The sequence below is a fragment of the Parasteatoda tepidariorum genome, chromosome 3 (genome assembly GCF_982258835.1).
Source record: "Parasteatoda tepidariorum strain Cologne lab strain chromosome 3, Ptep-v5.0, whole genome shotgun sequence".
In the NCBI taxonomy this organism is placed as follows: Eukaryota; Metazoa; Arthropoda; class Arachnida; order Araneae; family Theridiidae; genus Parasteatoda; species Parasteatoda tepidariorum.
Window position 1 is genome coordinate 72,366,758 of NC_141757.1, and position 19,678 is coordinate 72,386,435.

Below are 19,678 nucleotides of genomic sequence, written 5' to 3' on the forward strand. Positions count from 1 at the left end.
ATACATTGCATCTCAAAACTGACGCATAAAGGGATGATTTATTTGCTTTAAAGATTGAATGAATTAAATTATTTACGCCTTAATTTAAGGCATTTAAATATTGAGTCAGATGTAATTTGTTATTTTCAAACAATGAATTTATATTCGAGGACCACTATGACATTTAATCGAATAAATTTTTAAATTTATTATTATTTTTTATTCATTATTATTGTTTATTTAATTAGTTTGTTTCTAATTTAGGTGAATACATTTTTAAATATTTATTATATATTTTCTAAGATGATATTATCATATAAAATATTAACATATATAGACAGCAATCAGTTAGGAGGTTAATGTTGTGATAAGAAAGACATATTTAAAGAATATTAACTGTTTCATTTTGAAACAATTAACTTAAATAAAATATTACCAGTTGAAAGAGTACATTTGTATACGATAAGTATATCACAATATACTCCCTAATTAAAAAGTTCCAAATATTCCTCCTCTTTAAGCATAAAAAGTATTAACATTAAATAACTACAAATTTCATTTAAGTTTATTTCACAGTTATAAAACTACCAAAAATATCAACAATATTAAAGAAAAAGCATTCCTCCAAAGGCTATAGTAACTTGTTCTCCTTGGTTTTCCCTTATGGGTATAACTCATTAATAGATATAAAGATTAATTTTATTTTCCAAGTTAATTACTTTACTCAGACACCTTTATGCCGATAAAAATTTCTTCCAAGCAATAATAGACACAAATCTCATCCAGAACTTGGTAGGTTTTAATTAAATATAAATTTAAGGGTATGAATCTATATTAACTTCTTTCCTTTCCAAATGTATATACAATACAGTGCAGAATTGAAGTCAACATTACGAACAATAAAGAAAACAAGTTCAATCACTTCACACTTGCTTTGCCCCTTTCACTCACTCTGGCTAAAATAGTTTTGGCTGGTTGGTGATAGTGCATAGATATTAAGCACTGTAGTAAAAAAAAATTGGATACTTGCAAGTGACGTCACGCGTGGGTCAGCCAATCAAATTTGACCCACACACGCATGACTCACTTTCAGGTATCCAACATCCAACTAAATTTGATCCGAAAATTGATTCAGCGTGATAATAAACCCAAACCTTAAAGCTGTACCGCCATGCACAACCACGTGATTAGACGCATCCATCGGAATAATTGCTAGCACGCAGTTTTTATCTACTTGCTTGTGGTTTAGTTAATTCTATAAAACATTGGGCCATCATTTAAAAAAAAAAGTTGAGTTAAAGTGAGTGAAACGAGAATAATTAACATGCTCTTAAATATGTATTAAAAAAAGGTCGTGTTATCGATAGTAATATTCGAGATATTGTACTTCAAATAATGGTGAACTGACCACACAAAACTCAGGAGACTATAGAACTCTTTTAAATCAACGCAAACTGTTCAAATTCTCATAAATTTATTTTAAATATAAAAAAAATTATTGTGTTTATTAAAATATTTTTAAAATTTTTATTGAAGTATAAAATAAACGTATAGACATTTTAAAATAACTTAATATATTTTATTACTTCAAATTTTGATTACAAAATTGCAAGAAGGAAAACTTAGATTTTGAGAATTTTGAGATTTTTAGAAGAAAAAGAATCAAACGCTGCCAATGTGTCTTAAAATTAAAACCCATGACGTAGGCTTTAAAGTTTTGCGAAAAATACATGATTACTTTAATAAGAATTTTATTTAATAAATTTTGAAAGATACATAAAAGTCTAAAATGCTATATTTTTACCCTTAGAGCCCTTCTTAGTTTTTATTTATTCATTTTTCTTTCTTTTAAATTACATTCTCTGTACTCCTACTCACTTTAATATTAGTGTTCACTGTAGTTTCTAAACCTACTTGAGTTGATGTGTTTGAGTTGATTACGTTCTGTTGATTACGTTTCATTGTATGTCTCACCCAATTACGACGTAGTATAGCCGCATCTGATAAATGTGCCATCTAACACATCATGTGCCATCTACAGATCCAATGGTATCAAACATGACTACGTCTCTCAAAATAAAGAAAAACAATAATATTTTGATTAAAATCAAATTTGAAATAGCTATACATTATTCACGCCTGATTGTCTTTTAATTTAAAAATAAGGTTATAATTTTCCTTAAACTTTATCAAACGCTTTACGAAAAACAGAAGAAAAAAAATCGCTTCTTTTTAAAATATCGAAACCTAACGAAGCGTTCCTTTGCGGTTTACCTTCTCGATGGTTCACAGTTAATACTGTTATCAAAACATCAGGTATCGGAGAGGTACGTTTGACAATTTGGTTTCCCCTCCTCCTTTTCCTCCATCACTTCCACCTGATCCCCGCCCGCTTCCCGTTAGATCGGCTATTGACCCCGGAATGATGAAGTGAAAAGAGAAAACCCTCAAAAACATGGCGGCCGTGGAAACGTCACGTGATTAGAACTGATTCAAGTTCAGGGCCATCCCGTCGACAGGTAGTCTTCTTCCAGAATCGGAAGGGAGAGCATCTTTCTTCTTCGAGCTCTTCCTGCATCTTCCCGGCATCCTTTCCATCCGCATCATCTTGATCTTGAGAGCCGGCGTAAGGATTTGTTAGTGGTTAGACTTAGCAGTGAAGTTAAAGTTGTGCGTTTAAATAATTGTGAACATAGGATATATATATATTTTTTATATAAAAGGTATTTGTTTTCTGCACGATGAAGAAAAATACGAGTAATTTTATGAAGAATTTGGAAATAAGCATCGCTTCTGTTGTTCTCTTAATTTGTTTCCAGAATGTTTTAGCTAATGGTAAATATAACTTTTTTTAAAATACGATTCATTTTTAGGAAAATGTGCATTATTTTTATAGTGAGTGATATTTATGAATAATTAATGTAGAATGTTTCATTTAAAAAACATTGATTGTGTTCACTTGAAAAACAGTTTCATGAAACGTTTAACTAAAGATAAGATTTATTTGTCTGACATTTCATGTATTGGATTTCGATTTAAATTCATATAAGTTTAAAATTACAGTTAATTCGTGCAAATGCGGGTAATAATCATAAGATATTTGCTGATTTTATAACGCTTAGAAACGGGAAAAATAATTTCATTTAAAGTTTTCATTTGAGTGAAATGTATTTGCTATAAAAGTTAACTGGATGAGAAACATAAACTATAATTAATGCAAAAATTGCTATAGTCAATTTTTCTTACCTTTTCTTATGTCATTTTTTCATTGTTAAACAATATATTAGGTTTTAAGGCAGCATAACTGTTTCATGCTACATCGTTAAAAAAAAGCGAAACGACTTAAAAAAATGTGTTTATCTGTAACTTCGTCAGCGCTTAGATATTTTTTTTAAAAAAGGAGAGTGAAAGGGAGAATTTAAGTATCTTCTTTTAAAAATGTGGTATTATTTTAATGTGCGTAAAAAGTAAAGTCATGTAACGATAAGTATAAGAATATAATTGTTGCTTTAAATTGACTTATTTGAAAGTTTAGCTATGGGTTAAACTTATGATTTGTTTAGTTTATGACTACAAATAAATCATAAGCATAAATTTGGAAAATGTAGATTTTGAGAGAACGTTTATTAAATAACTTTTATTCATGTCAAATATTATTAATGCAATCTGGAGAAATATCTTTTGGTTATTTATTAAATTATTTTTAAAAACAACTTTTGATAAATATTTTTTAATTTTAATATTAAAAAATGACTGTTTATTTCAAATATGTAGTTTTATCAAAAAAATCGACGGGATAAATTTACATGATTTTTATGACACTGTAATGCAGTTAAGAAAATGAGGAATAATTTGACTAATAAGCATATGACCATCCTCGTATCATGTCAATTTAATAACAGTTTCAGTAATATATTTCTAAATATTCGATATTTAATCGAACTACTTTATAAGTTACAAATAGTTACACATTTTAGTTACATAATATATTTGTGTATTTTTTTGGAATAATATTTAAACGCTTAAAAATGTAATATTGTTTTGTAAGATTTGCCTAAATTGTAACGTTTTTGAAATTTAGAAGCTAACTTTAATGCAATTTCTACTTAAGTAGAAACTTGTATGTCTAATTAAAACAGATAATTAATTTAATAATTATTATTTAATTAATAGATAATTAAGTGACATTTCAGTGCATTTTATTAAATAAGGTTTAAAGATTATTGGTTGTTGAAAATATGAAATAAACATTGTGGCTTGCTTTAATCTCTTGACCATAAATTCTTTAATTAACGAATCTATAATTTTTTTAATGCTTATTTATGATATCCGACTAGTTTCGGACTTTTTTTTAGATATTAATGTAAAATTTTGAAAAGCGAATTTATTTATTTTATTGTGTGTAAAAACTTTCGTGTGCAATTTTTTTTTAATATTATTATTTTTTAAAATTGCCATTTTTATATAAAAATAAGGCACTATTTCACATATGCGCTAAACACTGTAAAAATCTCTATCCTCTGAAACCAAAATTCCTTTGAGGATTTTATTTAGAAGGCTGTCAACCATGTTTTGGACTATTACCTTAAAAGCAAGTGTATATACTACTGAGTTAGGTACTAATGTAGTTAAGAAAGCAAATTTTTAAAAATTTCAATACTTGTCTTTGCAAAAAAACATAAAAAACGTACTTGTCTTTGCATAAAAAATGAAATTCTTCTTTTTTCTCTTAGCCTGTAGCTCAAAATATGCGTACTTTGATCGTAAACACTCATGAAAAATTGTAGACAATTATTTTAAAAATATAATGAGATATCGTGTTTAAGGTGGCGTAAAATTAGAAAAAAATACCGATTTTTAGCTAAACGCATTTAAAGACTTAAACTTTTTAGTCTATCCACTGTTTTCGACTTTCACAAAATTTGTTATAACTTTGTAAATAATTGTAGAACAAACAAAAGTAAGGTATTTTTAGAAAGCTAAGGCCACAAAAATTCTAAATTTTTAATAAACTTATTTTCGAAAAAAGTTGTCCAAAATCATTTTTTTCACTAATTTTTTCCTTAAAGTATTCAAGTCATATAATTTTTATTCTTGGAGTTTTGATCTGCATCTCTAATTGAGGTTTTCAATGGCTATCAGTTGCCAAATGCACTTGGAACCTTTTTCGACTAGTGCACTTATTCAATGAGATAATGTCATTTAGTTAAATAACGCTAAATAGGATCTTTCTCTGCAGAATATCATTTTTTGCGCTTGAAACTTCTGAACTTTTTAATGATAACTAATATGTCTCAGAGACAAAAACATTTCTAATTTAAAAAGAAAATGTAGATATATAAATTTATAAGAAGAAAATTTGGTTTTTTAAATTTATCTGCGCTGAAATGTATTGTTTAAAATTTTTGAACAAAATTCCCAAATAAAAAGATAATTTAAATATATTTTAACCATTCGCATTTTGATAAAAAGTTCCTAAATTTCAAATTGCTCCGGAAACATTACCGGAAGAAAAATGATAGGATTGAAAAAAAATTAGACCCATAAAAACGTTGCTATGACAACATGTCCGTATTCAAGGATATAATTTTAGAGCATCCTATTCATCAAAGTGAAATCCGAATGAGAGTAAAAGCTTTTTACTCTATTAAAAGCTTTTTCTGAAAATGTTTTATATGCTATTTCCTTTCTTTTTTTATTGCATCAAAAGATCGTTAAACTGTTTGATAGATGTTACGGATATTTGCACCATAAAATCACACACACGCAACTTACAATTTTAATAAGGTGGCAATGGGACTGAACGAGTTTATTTTTTCTTCTTAAATTTTATAATTTGGTGATGAATTATTTATTGTTACTCGTCTTCGGTTAAGGAAATTATGTTTAAAAAAAGGAGGTAACAAAGAAAGGTGAATCTTATAACCAGCTAATCCACAGCTATTTTAAACAATTGCATGTTCTAGAACAGCATATATGAATAGTGCGCAAAATAAAAAGCGGACCACTCTGAATAACTTTTGATCTAATGATCGGATCTTCACGTTCTAGGACACAATCTTAATGGATTGAGAGGGTGACCTCAAATATGCTAATTAATTAGTGCAGACGAAATTCAAGTTACAAGATCAGACACAAAAACTTACTTTCTCTGAATAAATATGCCTTTTTTCCAACAGATTTGGATTTCTCCTTCGACCGATTTGGCTCAAATTTTGTATTTAATCATCTAAAATTTTATTATGTAAAATCATTCAAAAAATTGTATACCTTACAATTCAAACTTTTTGCGGCTATTATTAAATAAAATGATAGAAAATAACAAATATTTGCTAAATTTTTTTGTTGCATGAAATTATCTTTGAATAAACGAATTTAATAATTGTGTCCAATAATTTTTTTAAACTATTGGAGCCATATTTCAAAGATTGTAGCTAGTATTTTGGGGTTAGAAATCTGAATCCGTCCAACAAAAAAAATGGTGTATATATTCAGCAAAAGTATGTAGCGTCTTATTTCGTAACTTAAAATATCATCTACATTAATGAATAAGCATATTTGAGGTCACCTCTTTAAAACCATTAAGACAAATTCCGGATCTAATAACGATAAAATATACCGACACTCAGGATGCCGACACATTTCACAGTAAAATCCATTTTCACCGAAACTGTAAAAATTACGGTATAATATTTTACGGTAAAAATGGATTTCAAGGAATAAATTTTACGGATAATGCACCATAAATATTTTATACCAAAATTTGATCCGGAATTTTTTACAGTGTACGTTCTTATCACTCTTCCATCCACTATCAAACAGATGCTTAGTCATACACTTTTCTGTTGTCAACATCTGATCTGGCTGTAGTCTTGGCTGAAAAGGTAATGGCCGCCGCCAACCACGCAATATCTATATATCATGGTATATTTTTCAATAAAATTAATTGATCACCAGAAAATATATAAATAAGGAACCTATAAAGTTCACCAAAAACTAGGCAAAATGGGGAGATTCACAATAAAGGGATTTATTGAGTAAAAATAATACGCAAGAATTTAACACGCCAAAATTAAAGAAACATTTTTCGCATGTTGAATTAAGTTGAATGCAGAACTTCATAGAATAATAGCTGGAATTATCTATATTGCGTCAAACACTATCTTTATTGCAAATTAAGTATTAACTTAAAGTGATACTCTAAAATGAAAAGGTACTTAAAAATAAAGTAATTAATGATTGCGCCATTAGCATCATATAATAAAACGTCAGCGTTTTAATTATAAATTATTTATAGAATTAATTGTATTGTTTATAAAATGTGTTTATAAAATGTGTTTTTGAATTCCCCATTTGAAGTGCAGTCATGCTTGAAATACATTTCTTTATCATAAAATAGTGCTGTTTCTTTATCTACAACTGTTAGCATGTTACAATATGGAATTTCGCAGTTGTAAAACAAATCTGAAAATATTAAATTATACCATAAATAATACTCAATAGAGATCGTTCTACTCCAGAAACTAAGCCTCAAGGGAAAAAAAAGGTAGTTTTGAGTCACGTGTCTATCAATGAACGGTAAAATCCACAATTTATCGCTCATGTAATATTAATGCTAATCCTCAAAGTCAAGGTATACATCTGTCAAATTCAAAATTTCTTCGCTTCGATTCTTTTAAAAAAAGGGATTATTTTTCTACTTGTTTTTAGATTTTTAATATTAAGTGACACAGTGAACAGTTTGCAAGCTTGTCGAAAATGCGGGATAATTTCCCTCTGCAATGAATGAAATGTGCAAATAAAATCATAAGGTATTTCAAAATAACACTTTTAAAAAATAGCCGATTTATTTAAATTGCGAATTGAGATTAGTAAGAAAAGAAATTTCACAACACTCTTAGCTTATTTTTTCAAAATTAAACTAAATGTTTTACTTTTATAAAAATATTTATTATTTAATAAGGTGCTTTGGTCCGTGTTCGATTTGCTCACATACTGCCGTGATTTCTACAGTCATTATTTGTGTCCTGACTATAAACGGATTGTTACGCATAACTTAAAAAATATTCAATTAAATGATCCCAAATTGTATTAGCACACATTCAGTGGTCAATTTCATTCGGGTCAAATTTAAATTTTATCGCAGTGCCCTGTTACCATTTCAATTTCACGTGGAATTTTGATTTTTAATTTCCTCTTTAAATTTTAATTTCTATAACAGCTCCTTAAATGTTTTTCACCCAAAAATATTTAGTAATTGTGCAAAACATTTATTCCAAATAATGTTTCATAATTTTGTTTCATTTTATTACTTGTATCTGTTGATTGGAAGCAGAACTTATGAGAAAAGTAAATGCAACTTGTTTACACTTTAATAAATACAAATCATTAATATCTGTAGACGTCGATTTAAACATGCTGTCACAAAATGTTGTGTTATAAAGTTATGTTGTAGGATTACTTTAATACAACGGCGGTTTCAGTTTCGAGCCTTTAATTCGAAATAATAAACGATATTTAAAATGTTATAATAAGGAACGATAAATGACAACTATACGTAAGTATCTTTAAATAAGAGATAAAGAAATACTTTATAAGTAAACAATACCTTCATAACTGTTACTAATTTAATACTGATAACTAGCTGGATCGTTCCACGTGATTTATCTGTCCAATGAGCATTATGCTACATTTTCATGCACATCGCTATATTGTTTTTAAATAGTCGACGATTTTAGTTTATTTTGAGTCAGAAGATAATTGCTCCGTAAGAAGGATGTCGCTGTATTTACAAATATTAATAAATGTATATTTCATTAGATAATATAAGAAAAAACAGATCATATAGGGACATTTTTAATTTTCCTCCAATTATATATTGTTATCTATAATAATAAAATGAAGATTTTGTTGAAGTGTGTGACTGACTCCAGAACAGTTTGTTCTATCGTTGTGAAATGTGAAAAGCGGCTGCAAGGGACAATTTTAGCCCTCGATCTAAATATTAGATCGAAATTTTCAATTAGATCATTCGAGAGAGCCGCTTGAGGGAATAAATTTTCGCGTTAGTCATTGTTTTAAATTAATCTGTAGACTATTCGATTTTGTCAGCCTCAATGATGTTTGTTAACTTATAGCTCCATTTGATCCAAAGAAATGCTTATTTCATACTAAAAAATATTTTATTTTATTATAATATTATATTTTATTATTACTATATTTTATTAATATATATTTCATTAATATTTTTTTTAATTTGCTATGTTGGATAAATTCAAAGATAAACACTAACGTAGTAGCTTAAGTGGACTACGTTCCCAAATTAGAATTCCTTAAGTTATCTGAAACCTCGAGTTTATTTTGCTTATAGTATGTTTTGAAACGTGGTAAGGAAATCAATGGTAAGGAAATGAATTTAAAGTAAGTAAAGTATTGAAAGGCAAAATAAATGGAAATGTAGTACTAATTTTTTTACTAGAAACGTAAATATCACCCTACTATTAATGATGATAATGACGCCTAATTAATTTAAGTAATAGATATAAGCTATTTGCTAAAAAGCAAAATTAATGGAATAAAGATGCTCATTCGTTTAAGGAAATTATAAAAGTTCGCCGCCTTACCAATATTGACACAGATGCCGTTTAATTTTGTGTAAAGGGTGCCTGACGGCCTCTTGAATCAGGAAAATAATGAAAACAAATACGTGATAATAGTAAATTTTAACAAACATGAGTTGGCCGCAAACAATAGCATCATGCCAAACGATACCGAATACAGTCAATCTAATGGGATGAATTACAAAGGACGTGTTGTAATTCATCTCATAAGTGAAGCCAACAGAAAGGGCAACAAATGCCACTTGAAAATATAATTAAAAAAGGATTGGAAACAATAGTATTGTTCAAATCATCTTATTCAATTGTTAAATGCTATCTGTAAAAATAAAATAAAGTAAATAGTTAGTTACAAAATATTGTTGAATGCGAAAAATCTTTAACTTTATGTAGACGAATTAAATTTGAATATAAAAGAAAAGCCGTTTTAGATTGCATAATATTATTGATGGACATAACCATTTAGTTTTTTGAAACTCAATATATTCTACAGAAATTTATATAAAATAATTTTTTTTAATCTTTTATAACATTGTTAACAATAGTGCTTGGTGTTATCGGATTATATAGGAATTTATCTTCAGGAAATATTGATTCATCGCTTCGCATGAAAATATTGATTCATCGCATATTCAATATTCAACGATGTATATAACGTTCGGGTTATTAATGTTTTCGATTATTATTCTATATATTCAGCATTTATAGTAAATATTTTGTTCATGATTTATCATGACATTATGTTTTGAATTAACATTATTGCGATCGATATATCGCGAAAATATCGATGTTTCGCGATGTTCTTAGCACTAGCTATTAATTAAGGTACAACAACTGGGTGAAAATCGGCGATTTTGATTTTCTTTTCTGTCCATGTTTGAATTTTAGTTCGTTAGCTTCACAAAATTCTTTAAACTTTTGATTTCCAAATTCTTAGTAATGAAGTGATAGTAGTTTTTTGAGAGACGAAACAGAAACAGGGGGAAGTAAGCTTCCTAAATCGAAACTAAAGTGTTTTGTTATGTTTTGAGCATTTTAACCTTTTTCTATTTGAATAAATTATATTCTTAGGACAAAAAAATTTTTCCAGAAATTAATTTACGAGTTATTAATTTTCAAACGAGTTTTCAAATTTTTCTAACATTTCAGAATTCTCTTGCATTTTAAATACATTTTCTGAAGAATGTTGATTTTGAGAAAAAGTCCTAACGGCAGCACACATAATAATAAAAGTTTAGAATTCTTTAAAATTTTGCATGTAGATTTTATACGTTAATGATGTTTTCAACTAAAAGTTAAGGATTAAGAGCGAATTTGTTATTTTTATCAAAAGCTTTTAGTAGGAATATTTAGAATTTTTCTTTAAAAATATCAATATGGAACAATATATTTTGTTCTATTTCATTGTGTGTTTGAAAAGTTTTTAATTTGTTGTTTCAAAATACATGTAAACATATTAATGATCTCGAGAAAAACTTTCGTGAAATTTATGCATGACAATTTGTTGTAAAGCTGTCAGCGTGACATGAAAAATTATAGTTTTCGAACTCATTTTTTTGAAAAATATTTTATACATTTTTAAACATTACTTTAAATTTATAACTTGTATACCCCTTTTTTACCAAAAAGTGAAATTTAAATATTAGTTAAGCCTTTTTTTTTAAATAAAAATTGGTGCAGTTGGATACCGTAAACAACATTAAAATTTTCCCGATAAAATGTATTAAGATTAATTTGTAAAATAACGTTTAGGGCAACATTCTTGTTTATCAGTATGTAGGATATTTAACCTTTTACCTACCAATGTAATTTAAATATATAAAAAAAAAAAGAAGATTGATGTGAAGGGTTAAATGAATGTTCAAATCAGAAACGTATGATTGCTTACGTATATTGAAGGGGAATTAAAGCCGAGGAAGTAAATCTCCGTGTGTTTGAATGTAAAATAACGGAACTACCATCAGTTACGGTTCAGTTCTTTCCGTCTACTTTTGAGTGAACTTTATGGCTAAAGAATTACACACGAATTAATCTTTCAAGTTGACTAGGCTACGAAAGAAAGCCTCCGAGATATAAAGCATCAGCCTATATCACTGCCTAAATATAATGCCTTTTTTTTATATTCAATGAAATATATTTTAAAATACGGTGTTAAATTATAATATGAGCTTATTTTATGGCCCGTTTTGTTCGCAGTTTATTTGAATATTATACTTACTGAGTCGTAAATTTTTCTTCTTCCAGTTTTTGAAGAGCAACGTTTAGAAAGATAAGAAGATTGGTTTTATGAGATTTGAACTTGTTTTCAGCTTTTAGATGATTTTATGTGAAAATATGTATGGAGAAAAAATTTTAATGAAATTACGTATTGTATGGTAATGACATTTCTGGTTTAAGAAAAAACTATAATTCTAGTTAAAGAAACAAAATCTACGGTATTTAAATTTGGTAATTTTTTCTTTCATATGGTAACGTCTTACCAGAAATTCTGGTTTTCAAAACTGTAGTTTTTATTTATACACATTCAATCAAAATACAAAACTGAAAAGTAAATTTAACCTTCTAAATGGTTTTTATGCTATGATTATTATGTATATTAAAATTACTAGATTTTACCATTTTAACAAAATGTCGTAAAATAATGTAAAACCATATTTTATTGATAATTTTATCAAAATCATTACCGAAGCTATTCGGGGAAATTTACCAAGGTTTTTGGTGTTCCCAGAAACAGGGTAAATTTTACCATATTCTGGTAGTTTTGATCATACTTATTTTTTAAACGTGTGAAGCATATTTAATTTATTTTGAATATGTAGAAATGAGTATATATTGCTCGTGCTGCTTGTGTTAAAGCTTCTATTCATATTTCAGTTGAGTATTACATTTATTCAGTCCTAAAATATTTTTTAGTTTTTGAAAATCAGCATTTAGCGAGGAACGAATACATGTTTTATAAAATTTTAATAACTTTTTCAGTATATAGCAGCGTTCATGTAGAAGTCTAAAACTTATATGATAAATTTCGGATATTTAAGAATAGATAAATATTTCACAAAACATCATAGCTCAAGTTGTAATGTAATATAAACTTTACCCATTTTATTCTAAGTTATTCGTTTTATTCATTACTATCTCATTTTCTGAATGACATTTTTAGTTTATGAAAATCAATAACTTTGGAAGTGAGAAAGTGCGTTTATAGAGATTTAAATGTTTTTTTTTTTTTTTTAAGTTTATGGAAGCTTTATTGGGAAAACTGAAGCACATTATAATTATTACGATTATTTTATAGCATTTTGCTTGCATGTCAAAAAATCTTAAGTATAGTTGATACTTAATTTGTAGAAAAAATTTAAGAGCGGAGCATTAATGTTAATGAATTGAAATTAGAATTCAAGAATAAATTTTTAGTAACTATCAATATTTTAAAATTACCATCTGAACTTGGGATTAGTTTCAATAAGTCAGTACAGCAATCCCATTTCTTTTTTTCTTTTTTTTAGCTACGAAATCATAAATATTCAACCTTCTTACGGCAGAATCTGAAAAGAAGAATGAAATTTTTTCACCATTTAATCATTAATAAGCTTAAATAAGGTAATATGTTCGATAGTTTATTTCACTGTCTTGGAGCTAAATCTAGTGAAGCTGTAAAAAAATTTTTGTATTGATGTAAAAGGAAAAATAAAAAATGCGTCTAGTTTTAAGAGAAGTTTTAAGAAATCTCTTTAAGTCACTTTTGCTGGGAAAAGTTTGAGCGCTGATTTTAGTAACATTGTTTTAAATTTGATTATTAATTGTCTTGCGGTAAGTTCTTCATTTTAGAGAAATTTTGAACCATATATTTTAATACTGTGTGCGTTTTAAAGGTACATTTATAAACTTTTACTTATGTTCAAGATAATTTCCTTGTGGAAATGATTAAATTTATTTGAATATACTTCGAATGATAATTTGATCATTGAAAAAAAATTGAAAATAGTAATCAATTCATCTTATGTTTTAAATTAATCATCAGACTCGTAATTTTAAGTTTCACTATTTGTTAACAATTTTAAACATAAACTTAAATTGTTTTTTTATGGTTAGTTTACTTTATTGATTATAACTCCATTTTGATCTTTTTCCCTTTTTTTTTAAACTCATTGTTGGTGTTTACTGTTGGAATAATAAAGGCTACCAAACGTTTCCTCTAAAACTTGTTTTCGTTACTCCAAAGCGAGTACGGGACAAACAGGGATAGTTGAAAAATTCCCTTAAAAGAATAAATTATTTTCGATTTTATAGAAATGTTTAAAAACTGTTATTTGTTTTGGAATGCTGTAATTTAATTTAGATAATTTATTAAAAATTTTAAACATTTTTGATAAAAGCTAAATATAAGTATTTAATTTTTAAACACCTTAATTTTACAATTATATTAAATTTCTGATTTTAGAAAATATCGAATTGCTTAAATGATAGGATTACTTTTGATAGCTCATAATACGGTAAACTATTGAGTACATAACAGAAAACAAGTTTTTTTTTCTGATTCTACAATGAGAAAAAAATATTCCTCTATGGGAAGACCCATAGCTCTGTAATTTTTATCGAAACACTTTGGTAAGGATTTTGGTAAAATTAACAACAAAATATAGTTTTATAATGTGTGATAAAATTTCATAAATGTAGTAAAAATTTCTAATTTTATAATGATACCTTAGAACATGCTATAAAAACTCTTTATTCGGATAAATTAACTTTTTAGCAAATATGTCATTACCATACAGTCATACGGTTATATCACCCTACGGTTATTTCGGTACCGTATGACATATTATACGGTAATATGTTATACGGTTATTTCACAGAATTTTTTTCTCCGTGTAAAAAAAAAAAAAAAAAAAAAAAACAGTTTTTTTAAAATTCTTAACTAACTAAAAAGTTTATCGTAGCTTAAACTATTGTAAACGCTTTATAAGAAAGATAAAAATTATTAAGTGCTTGGTTTTTATTTTTACTTATCATCAAATCTTCCTGCGATGAAAATGTTGATCATAAAACGCTTGTTACACTTTCATTTTAAGAGCTGCGATGTCCTAAAAGTGTTTAAAGCAATGTGAAGAACTGGGGTTCAATCCCCAGTGTCGGTTGAAGACCATCCAGCTTCTGATCGATGGGTACCGGTTTGTTCGAATAGTAAAAGCGGCGTAGGTCACGAATCTGGCCCACAACGGGCTGTTGTGAGATTGCGTGGCCTTACACTTTTAATTTACCAATACTAATAAATGTATAGAGCAATATGTTTTCATTTATTTTAGCTTTTTGTTACTCCCTAACTAACAAACATAAGCCAAATATTAAATTTTTACTGTTGGCATAAGTTACTCCATATTGCTGAGTAATTACAACCACCCTGATTTCTGTTTCATTAATTAATTTATTATTTATTTCATTTATTTTTTATAAATTTTGAAAAACTTTTACATGCATAAACATTGAACACATAAAAAAAACTTCTATATGCGTAAACATAGTGAGGTGAACCGGGGTTCGATCCCGGCGATGGCTGGTCGATACGAACTCCGCATCCAGCTTGCACCGACCACAGTGCTGACGTGAAATATCCTCAGTGGTAGACGGATCATGGGTTAGAGTCCCCTTGCAGTCAGGTTAACCGTGGGAGGTTCTCATTGTCTTCCTCTCCATGTAACGCAAATGCGGGTTAGTTCCATCAAAAAGTCCTCCACGAAGGCAAATTTCGCTCAATAATTGATCCAGGAGCTCCCTTGTCTTCTGGATTGGGTTCAAAATTACATGGCTACGGAATTTAATATTGGTAGCCGTAAACCCAAAAAAATTGGGTCGACTGTTCAACGACGGTTATAAAATATAAAAAATAGCATAGAGTGTAACTGTTGGCCCAAATTCCGTAACAGTTAATTCATCTCTAATGCCCTGGAACTGGCAGGTGTCTTAAAATGAAAAATGACCCCATTAACTCTGAATAATGGCAATACGATACTAATTTAATTTTTTTTTCTTTTGCAAAACAATTCGGAATAGTGTTCAAGCTTACCGGATTTTGAATGATTAGCATCCTATCTTATCAATCAACACTCCTGTTTCAGAACAACCTTTCTTATCGGATAGTTAGTCGCTGTTTTGTAGCCATTTTGAATTTCTGTGTACTGTCACGCAGTAACTGTCAAACTCATCAGGGTACTGAACCGAGACTTGTTTAAACACGCCCCCGAAAAGAAATCGAAACGACCCTGAATATTCAGCAACTTCCTACAAATGTTGTGTGGGAAAGCTATTTGAGAAAGCGAATCGATTAAGTGGCGTAATTCTGCAAAAACAACTTGTTTTTGTTATTTCCGTATTTAGAGGGTGTAAAAGTAAATTTTCACTTTAATTTCTTAGATTGTTCAGAAACAAATACAGAACCCGTTTAAGAAACAAATTGGATTCAGCTGTTTAAACCTACAATATTTGGACAAAATTGGATACATTACTTTGCTACAGTGAAAGTTGAAGGAGTTATTTAAAAAAATCAAATTAGAAAAAGTAATTATTTTGTTCGTTATATTTCACTATTTGCATCAAAATAAAATAAGGTTAATTACAATCAATGTAGAAAATTGCAGTTTTACAGAGAATAGGACCATTTCTGATTGATTAATAGAATTATGAAGTTTTTTAAAATTGAAGGGAATAGATTATTTATATTGACTGTAATAATGAATGATATAATGTAATAACGAAGGGGCAGTTTTATCATTTTCAACAATGCCCACTTTTTAAGGCATGTGGTCACTTTTTCAAAGACTGCAAAAATTTTAAACGATTTTAACACCGGTTATAAAATAAAATAAAAATATTGATGTCAATAATGTCATTTCTGTTTAAGAATTTTCCAAAATATGGTAAACAGCAGTTCGTATGAGCTAGTTACAAATATTTAAAAATCAAAAAGCATATTATTATTATTATTAAGTTATTTGCATTTCTAGTCATTTCTAAAATTGTACTTTATTTTATAACCGTCGTTGAACAGCCAGCCCAATTTTTTGGGTTTACGACTGTTAATGTTTAACTCCATAGCCTTGTAATTTTGATCCCGATCCAAAAGACAAGTAAACTCCTGGATCAAGTATTGGGAGAAATTTGACTTCGTTAAGGACTTCTTGATGGAACTAACCCGCATTTGCGTTACATGGACGACCGCAAGAACATCCCACGGTTAGCCGGACGGCAAGGGGACTTTAACCCACGATCAGTCTACTACTGAACATATTTTACGTCAACACTGTGGTCTGTGCGAGAAATTCGTATCGACTAGCGATTAATTTGATTCGAACCAGGTTCACCTAATTGGAAGTTGAATGCTCTATCCCCTGAGCTATCGAGACTCCATTTCTAAAATTTGAGACGAAATACCTAGATCATTTTCAGATAACATAATTAAAGTTACTTTATCCTGGTCGAAATATGTTTTTGTATTATAAAGAGGGCCAAGATATCACTTAAAATATAAGTCGGTGTGCTTTGATAGAAAGTCAGATGGTCATCTTTAACTTTTGAAGTCATAAGTCGGAACAGGTAGAATGGGATAGTTAAAAATATTTAACTATCAAACTGCGGCATCTTTTATATAGAAAGAGTAAAATATACTGTTCTCTTCATTTGCGTCTTCAATATCCGGTGAAAAGTTCTAGCTATTGTTGTTATCGTTATTTCAGATTCGTAACCTGAACTACTTTAAATATTTTTTTAATCAACTATTTTACTACTTGTTTCTTATTGTTCAGGATTTAAATCATGTTTTTAAAATTTAAATTGCAATGTTGTGAAATACAATAGACTCTATATTTTTTCCTTTTTCCTAATGACTGGTTAAAAATATACCTAGTATATTATTCGGATCATTAATTCGTTAAATGTTTAGTTTAAAAGTAAATTAGCGTGGATTAATTAACGTGGAATAATAATAATATAAATGAAAAAAGTTTACCTAAATATTTTGTCTTCAACCAAGTCTGTTTATATTATTTTAAACTTCTTTTAACACTTATCTTTAAACTACTTGATTTGTTTGTTTTTAAGCACTGCGCGTTTTTTTTTTCCATTTGTAGATTTGGTTTTCTCCGATTTAATTTAATTAAATTTTGATATTGAAGTGGGCTATTCCGTCGTAGTAGGTCATGAAAACGAACTATAATTATAGTTTGTTTTGCTATGGTTTACTGAATTGGTTTAGAAAGTAATTATTTATTAACTTAAGTATAAGTTCTTTAAGTGATATATTTGTGAGGGAATTTATCATCATACTTTATTATTTACTTTATGACTAGTATTTCTTTAGTCTTTTTAGCATATTTTAGTTATATTTGACTTTATTTTACTTTTGTTTATTGATATTCTACTTGCTTATGTTTTATGAAGACAAATATTTTTTTAAATTATTTGCAATATTTTGATATTTTTTTAAATTTAAGAGAATTGTTTTAAAATTTTTTCATAATATTTAAAATTGATCTATTTTTTTAGATTTTTATCAAACTTATTATCTCATTTCGTCTTATTCTGTTATCTTATTTTTTTCGTACCTTAAATGCCTTAAAATTCTCTCTTAGAAAAAAATAAATTATACTTTGAACAATATTATAATTATTACGAGTACAATAATCCCAGAAAAAAGTTTTTAAACTTTGAAGCATAATACCAGTTCAAACATTACATTCTCAGAAAAATAGGTTTAAAAGTTGAACCATTATGAGTACTACATTCGCAAAAAAAACTGATTCAACTTTGAACCGTAATACCAGTTCAAGCATTAACCCCTCAAAAAATTTGATTCTACATTGAAATATAATCTTATGCAAACATGCAATTGAAGTGAAATTTTTTTTATCACATTGTCATTTCAATTACTTACATTAATCATAACGTTAAGCGATACGGAGAATTGTAGAAAAATTTCCGCGCATGCGCTGTGAAGATCAAAAAATAGTGTTAAGAGGGGAGAAACATAACACTAAGCAAAATTTCTTTCGTATCGTGTCATCAAATCAAAAAGAGGACCGTTCAAAAGAGGATCTAAAGAGGATCATCAAATCAAAAAGAGGACCGTACACAATTTGAAACATCATAAGACTGTGGCAAATTTAAACAATATCACTGTTCAACATGCTCTAAACTATTTAACAATGGTATCAAGCAAATTTAAATTTCAAAGTTCCATTTGTTCTCTACAAGTTTGACCATAGTATCAAACAATCAATTTTATGCAACATTAATTATCGTGGTAATATAGCTTAACTTGGCACCGTATTAAAGTGCAAACAACAAATTAAGAAAAACTTATCACGTTATTTTCAAGTTCAAGAATGCTTCAATATCAACACTATTCGTATGCGAGTTCCAAGCTTTTATCCTTTGAAAAGAAACACACTAACACAATCTGAGCATGTTATCCATTCTAATTCAAGTCTGATTGCGTACTTGTACTATAATTAAAAACCGTGATCTCACTGAACTTATTCACTTTAACACTCTGCCATTCTATGAGGTGGGTTGACAACAAACACGAATTCTGCTTAAAATTCGGCAGGCATCGAAAGTCAATGGGCGTAACACAACCTTTCTGCATATAAACAAGAGGTCCTTAAGAATGACGCATGGAAAAGGGTCAAATAGCATTGTCGCCGAGGTGGGAAAAAAAGACTTGCTAACACTTAAATGATATCATCTCGTCGCCTCTCTTTTATTTCTATGGTGTCTTTTCTTCTTAAAGCTTAGTTAGTAGTCAATAGAAAATATTACAAGCAGAAAATAAATTTGCATTTAAAAATACAAAAATTCTAGCTTGTACCACTTAAAAGTAGACATTAGTGACTCTACATATTATCTAGCTAATATGCAAAATAACTAGAGAAAGTTATTTCATTACTCAAATCTCTAAGAATTATAGATAATTGCAAACTACCTTTATTTTCTGCTCATTACTAACTAAGCAATCGTTTGCGTGAAGATTAGATGTTTATTGGAACAGCAACAACGCTTCTGTACGTTTAAATTAATATAATATCAAT

At 28.3% G+C, this 19,678-nt stretch overlaps 1 protein-coding gene and 1 long non-coding RNA gene across 2 annotated transcripts in view; one reads left to right on the forward strand and one right to left on the reverse strand.

Moving 5' to 3' along the window:
• LOC147813896 (uncharacterized) overlaps window positions 1–19,678 on the reverse strand; it is a 73,782-nt gene that overhangs the window by 15,909 nt on the left and 38,195 nt on the right. The window lies entirely within an intron of this gene.
• The window catches only part of LOC107455704 (uncharacterized), a 67,801-nt gene continuing 50,621 nt past the window's right edge, over window positions 2,499–19,678 (forward strand). The window contains exon 1 of the mRNA XM_043047185.3: window positions 2,499–2,814. Coding sequence (XP_042903119.2) covers window positions 2,721–2,814 — 94 coding nt within the window. The 5' untranslated portion in view covers window positions 2,499–2,720. The remainder of the gene's footprint in view (window positions 2,815–19,678) is intronic.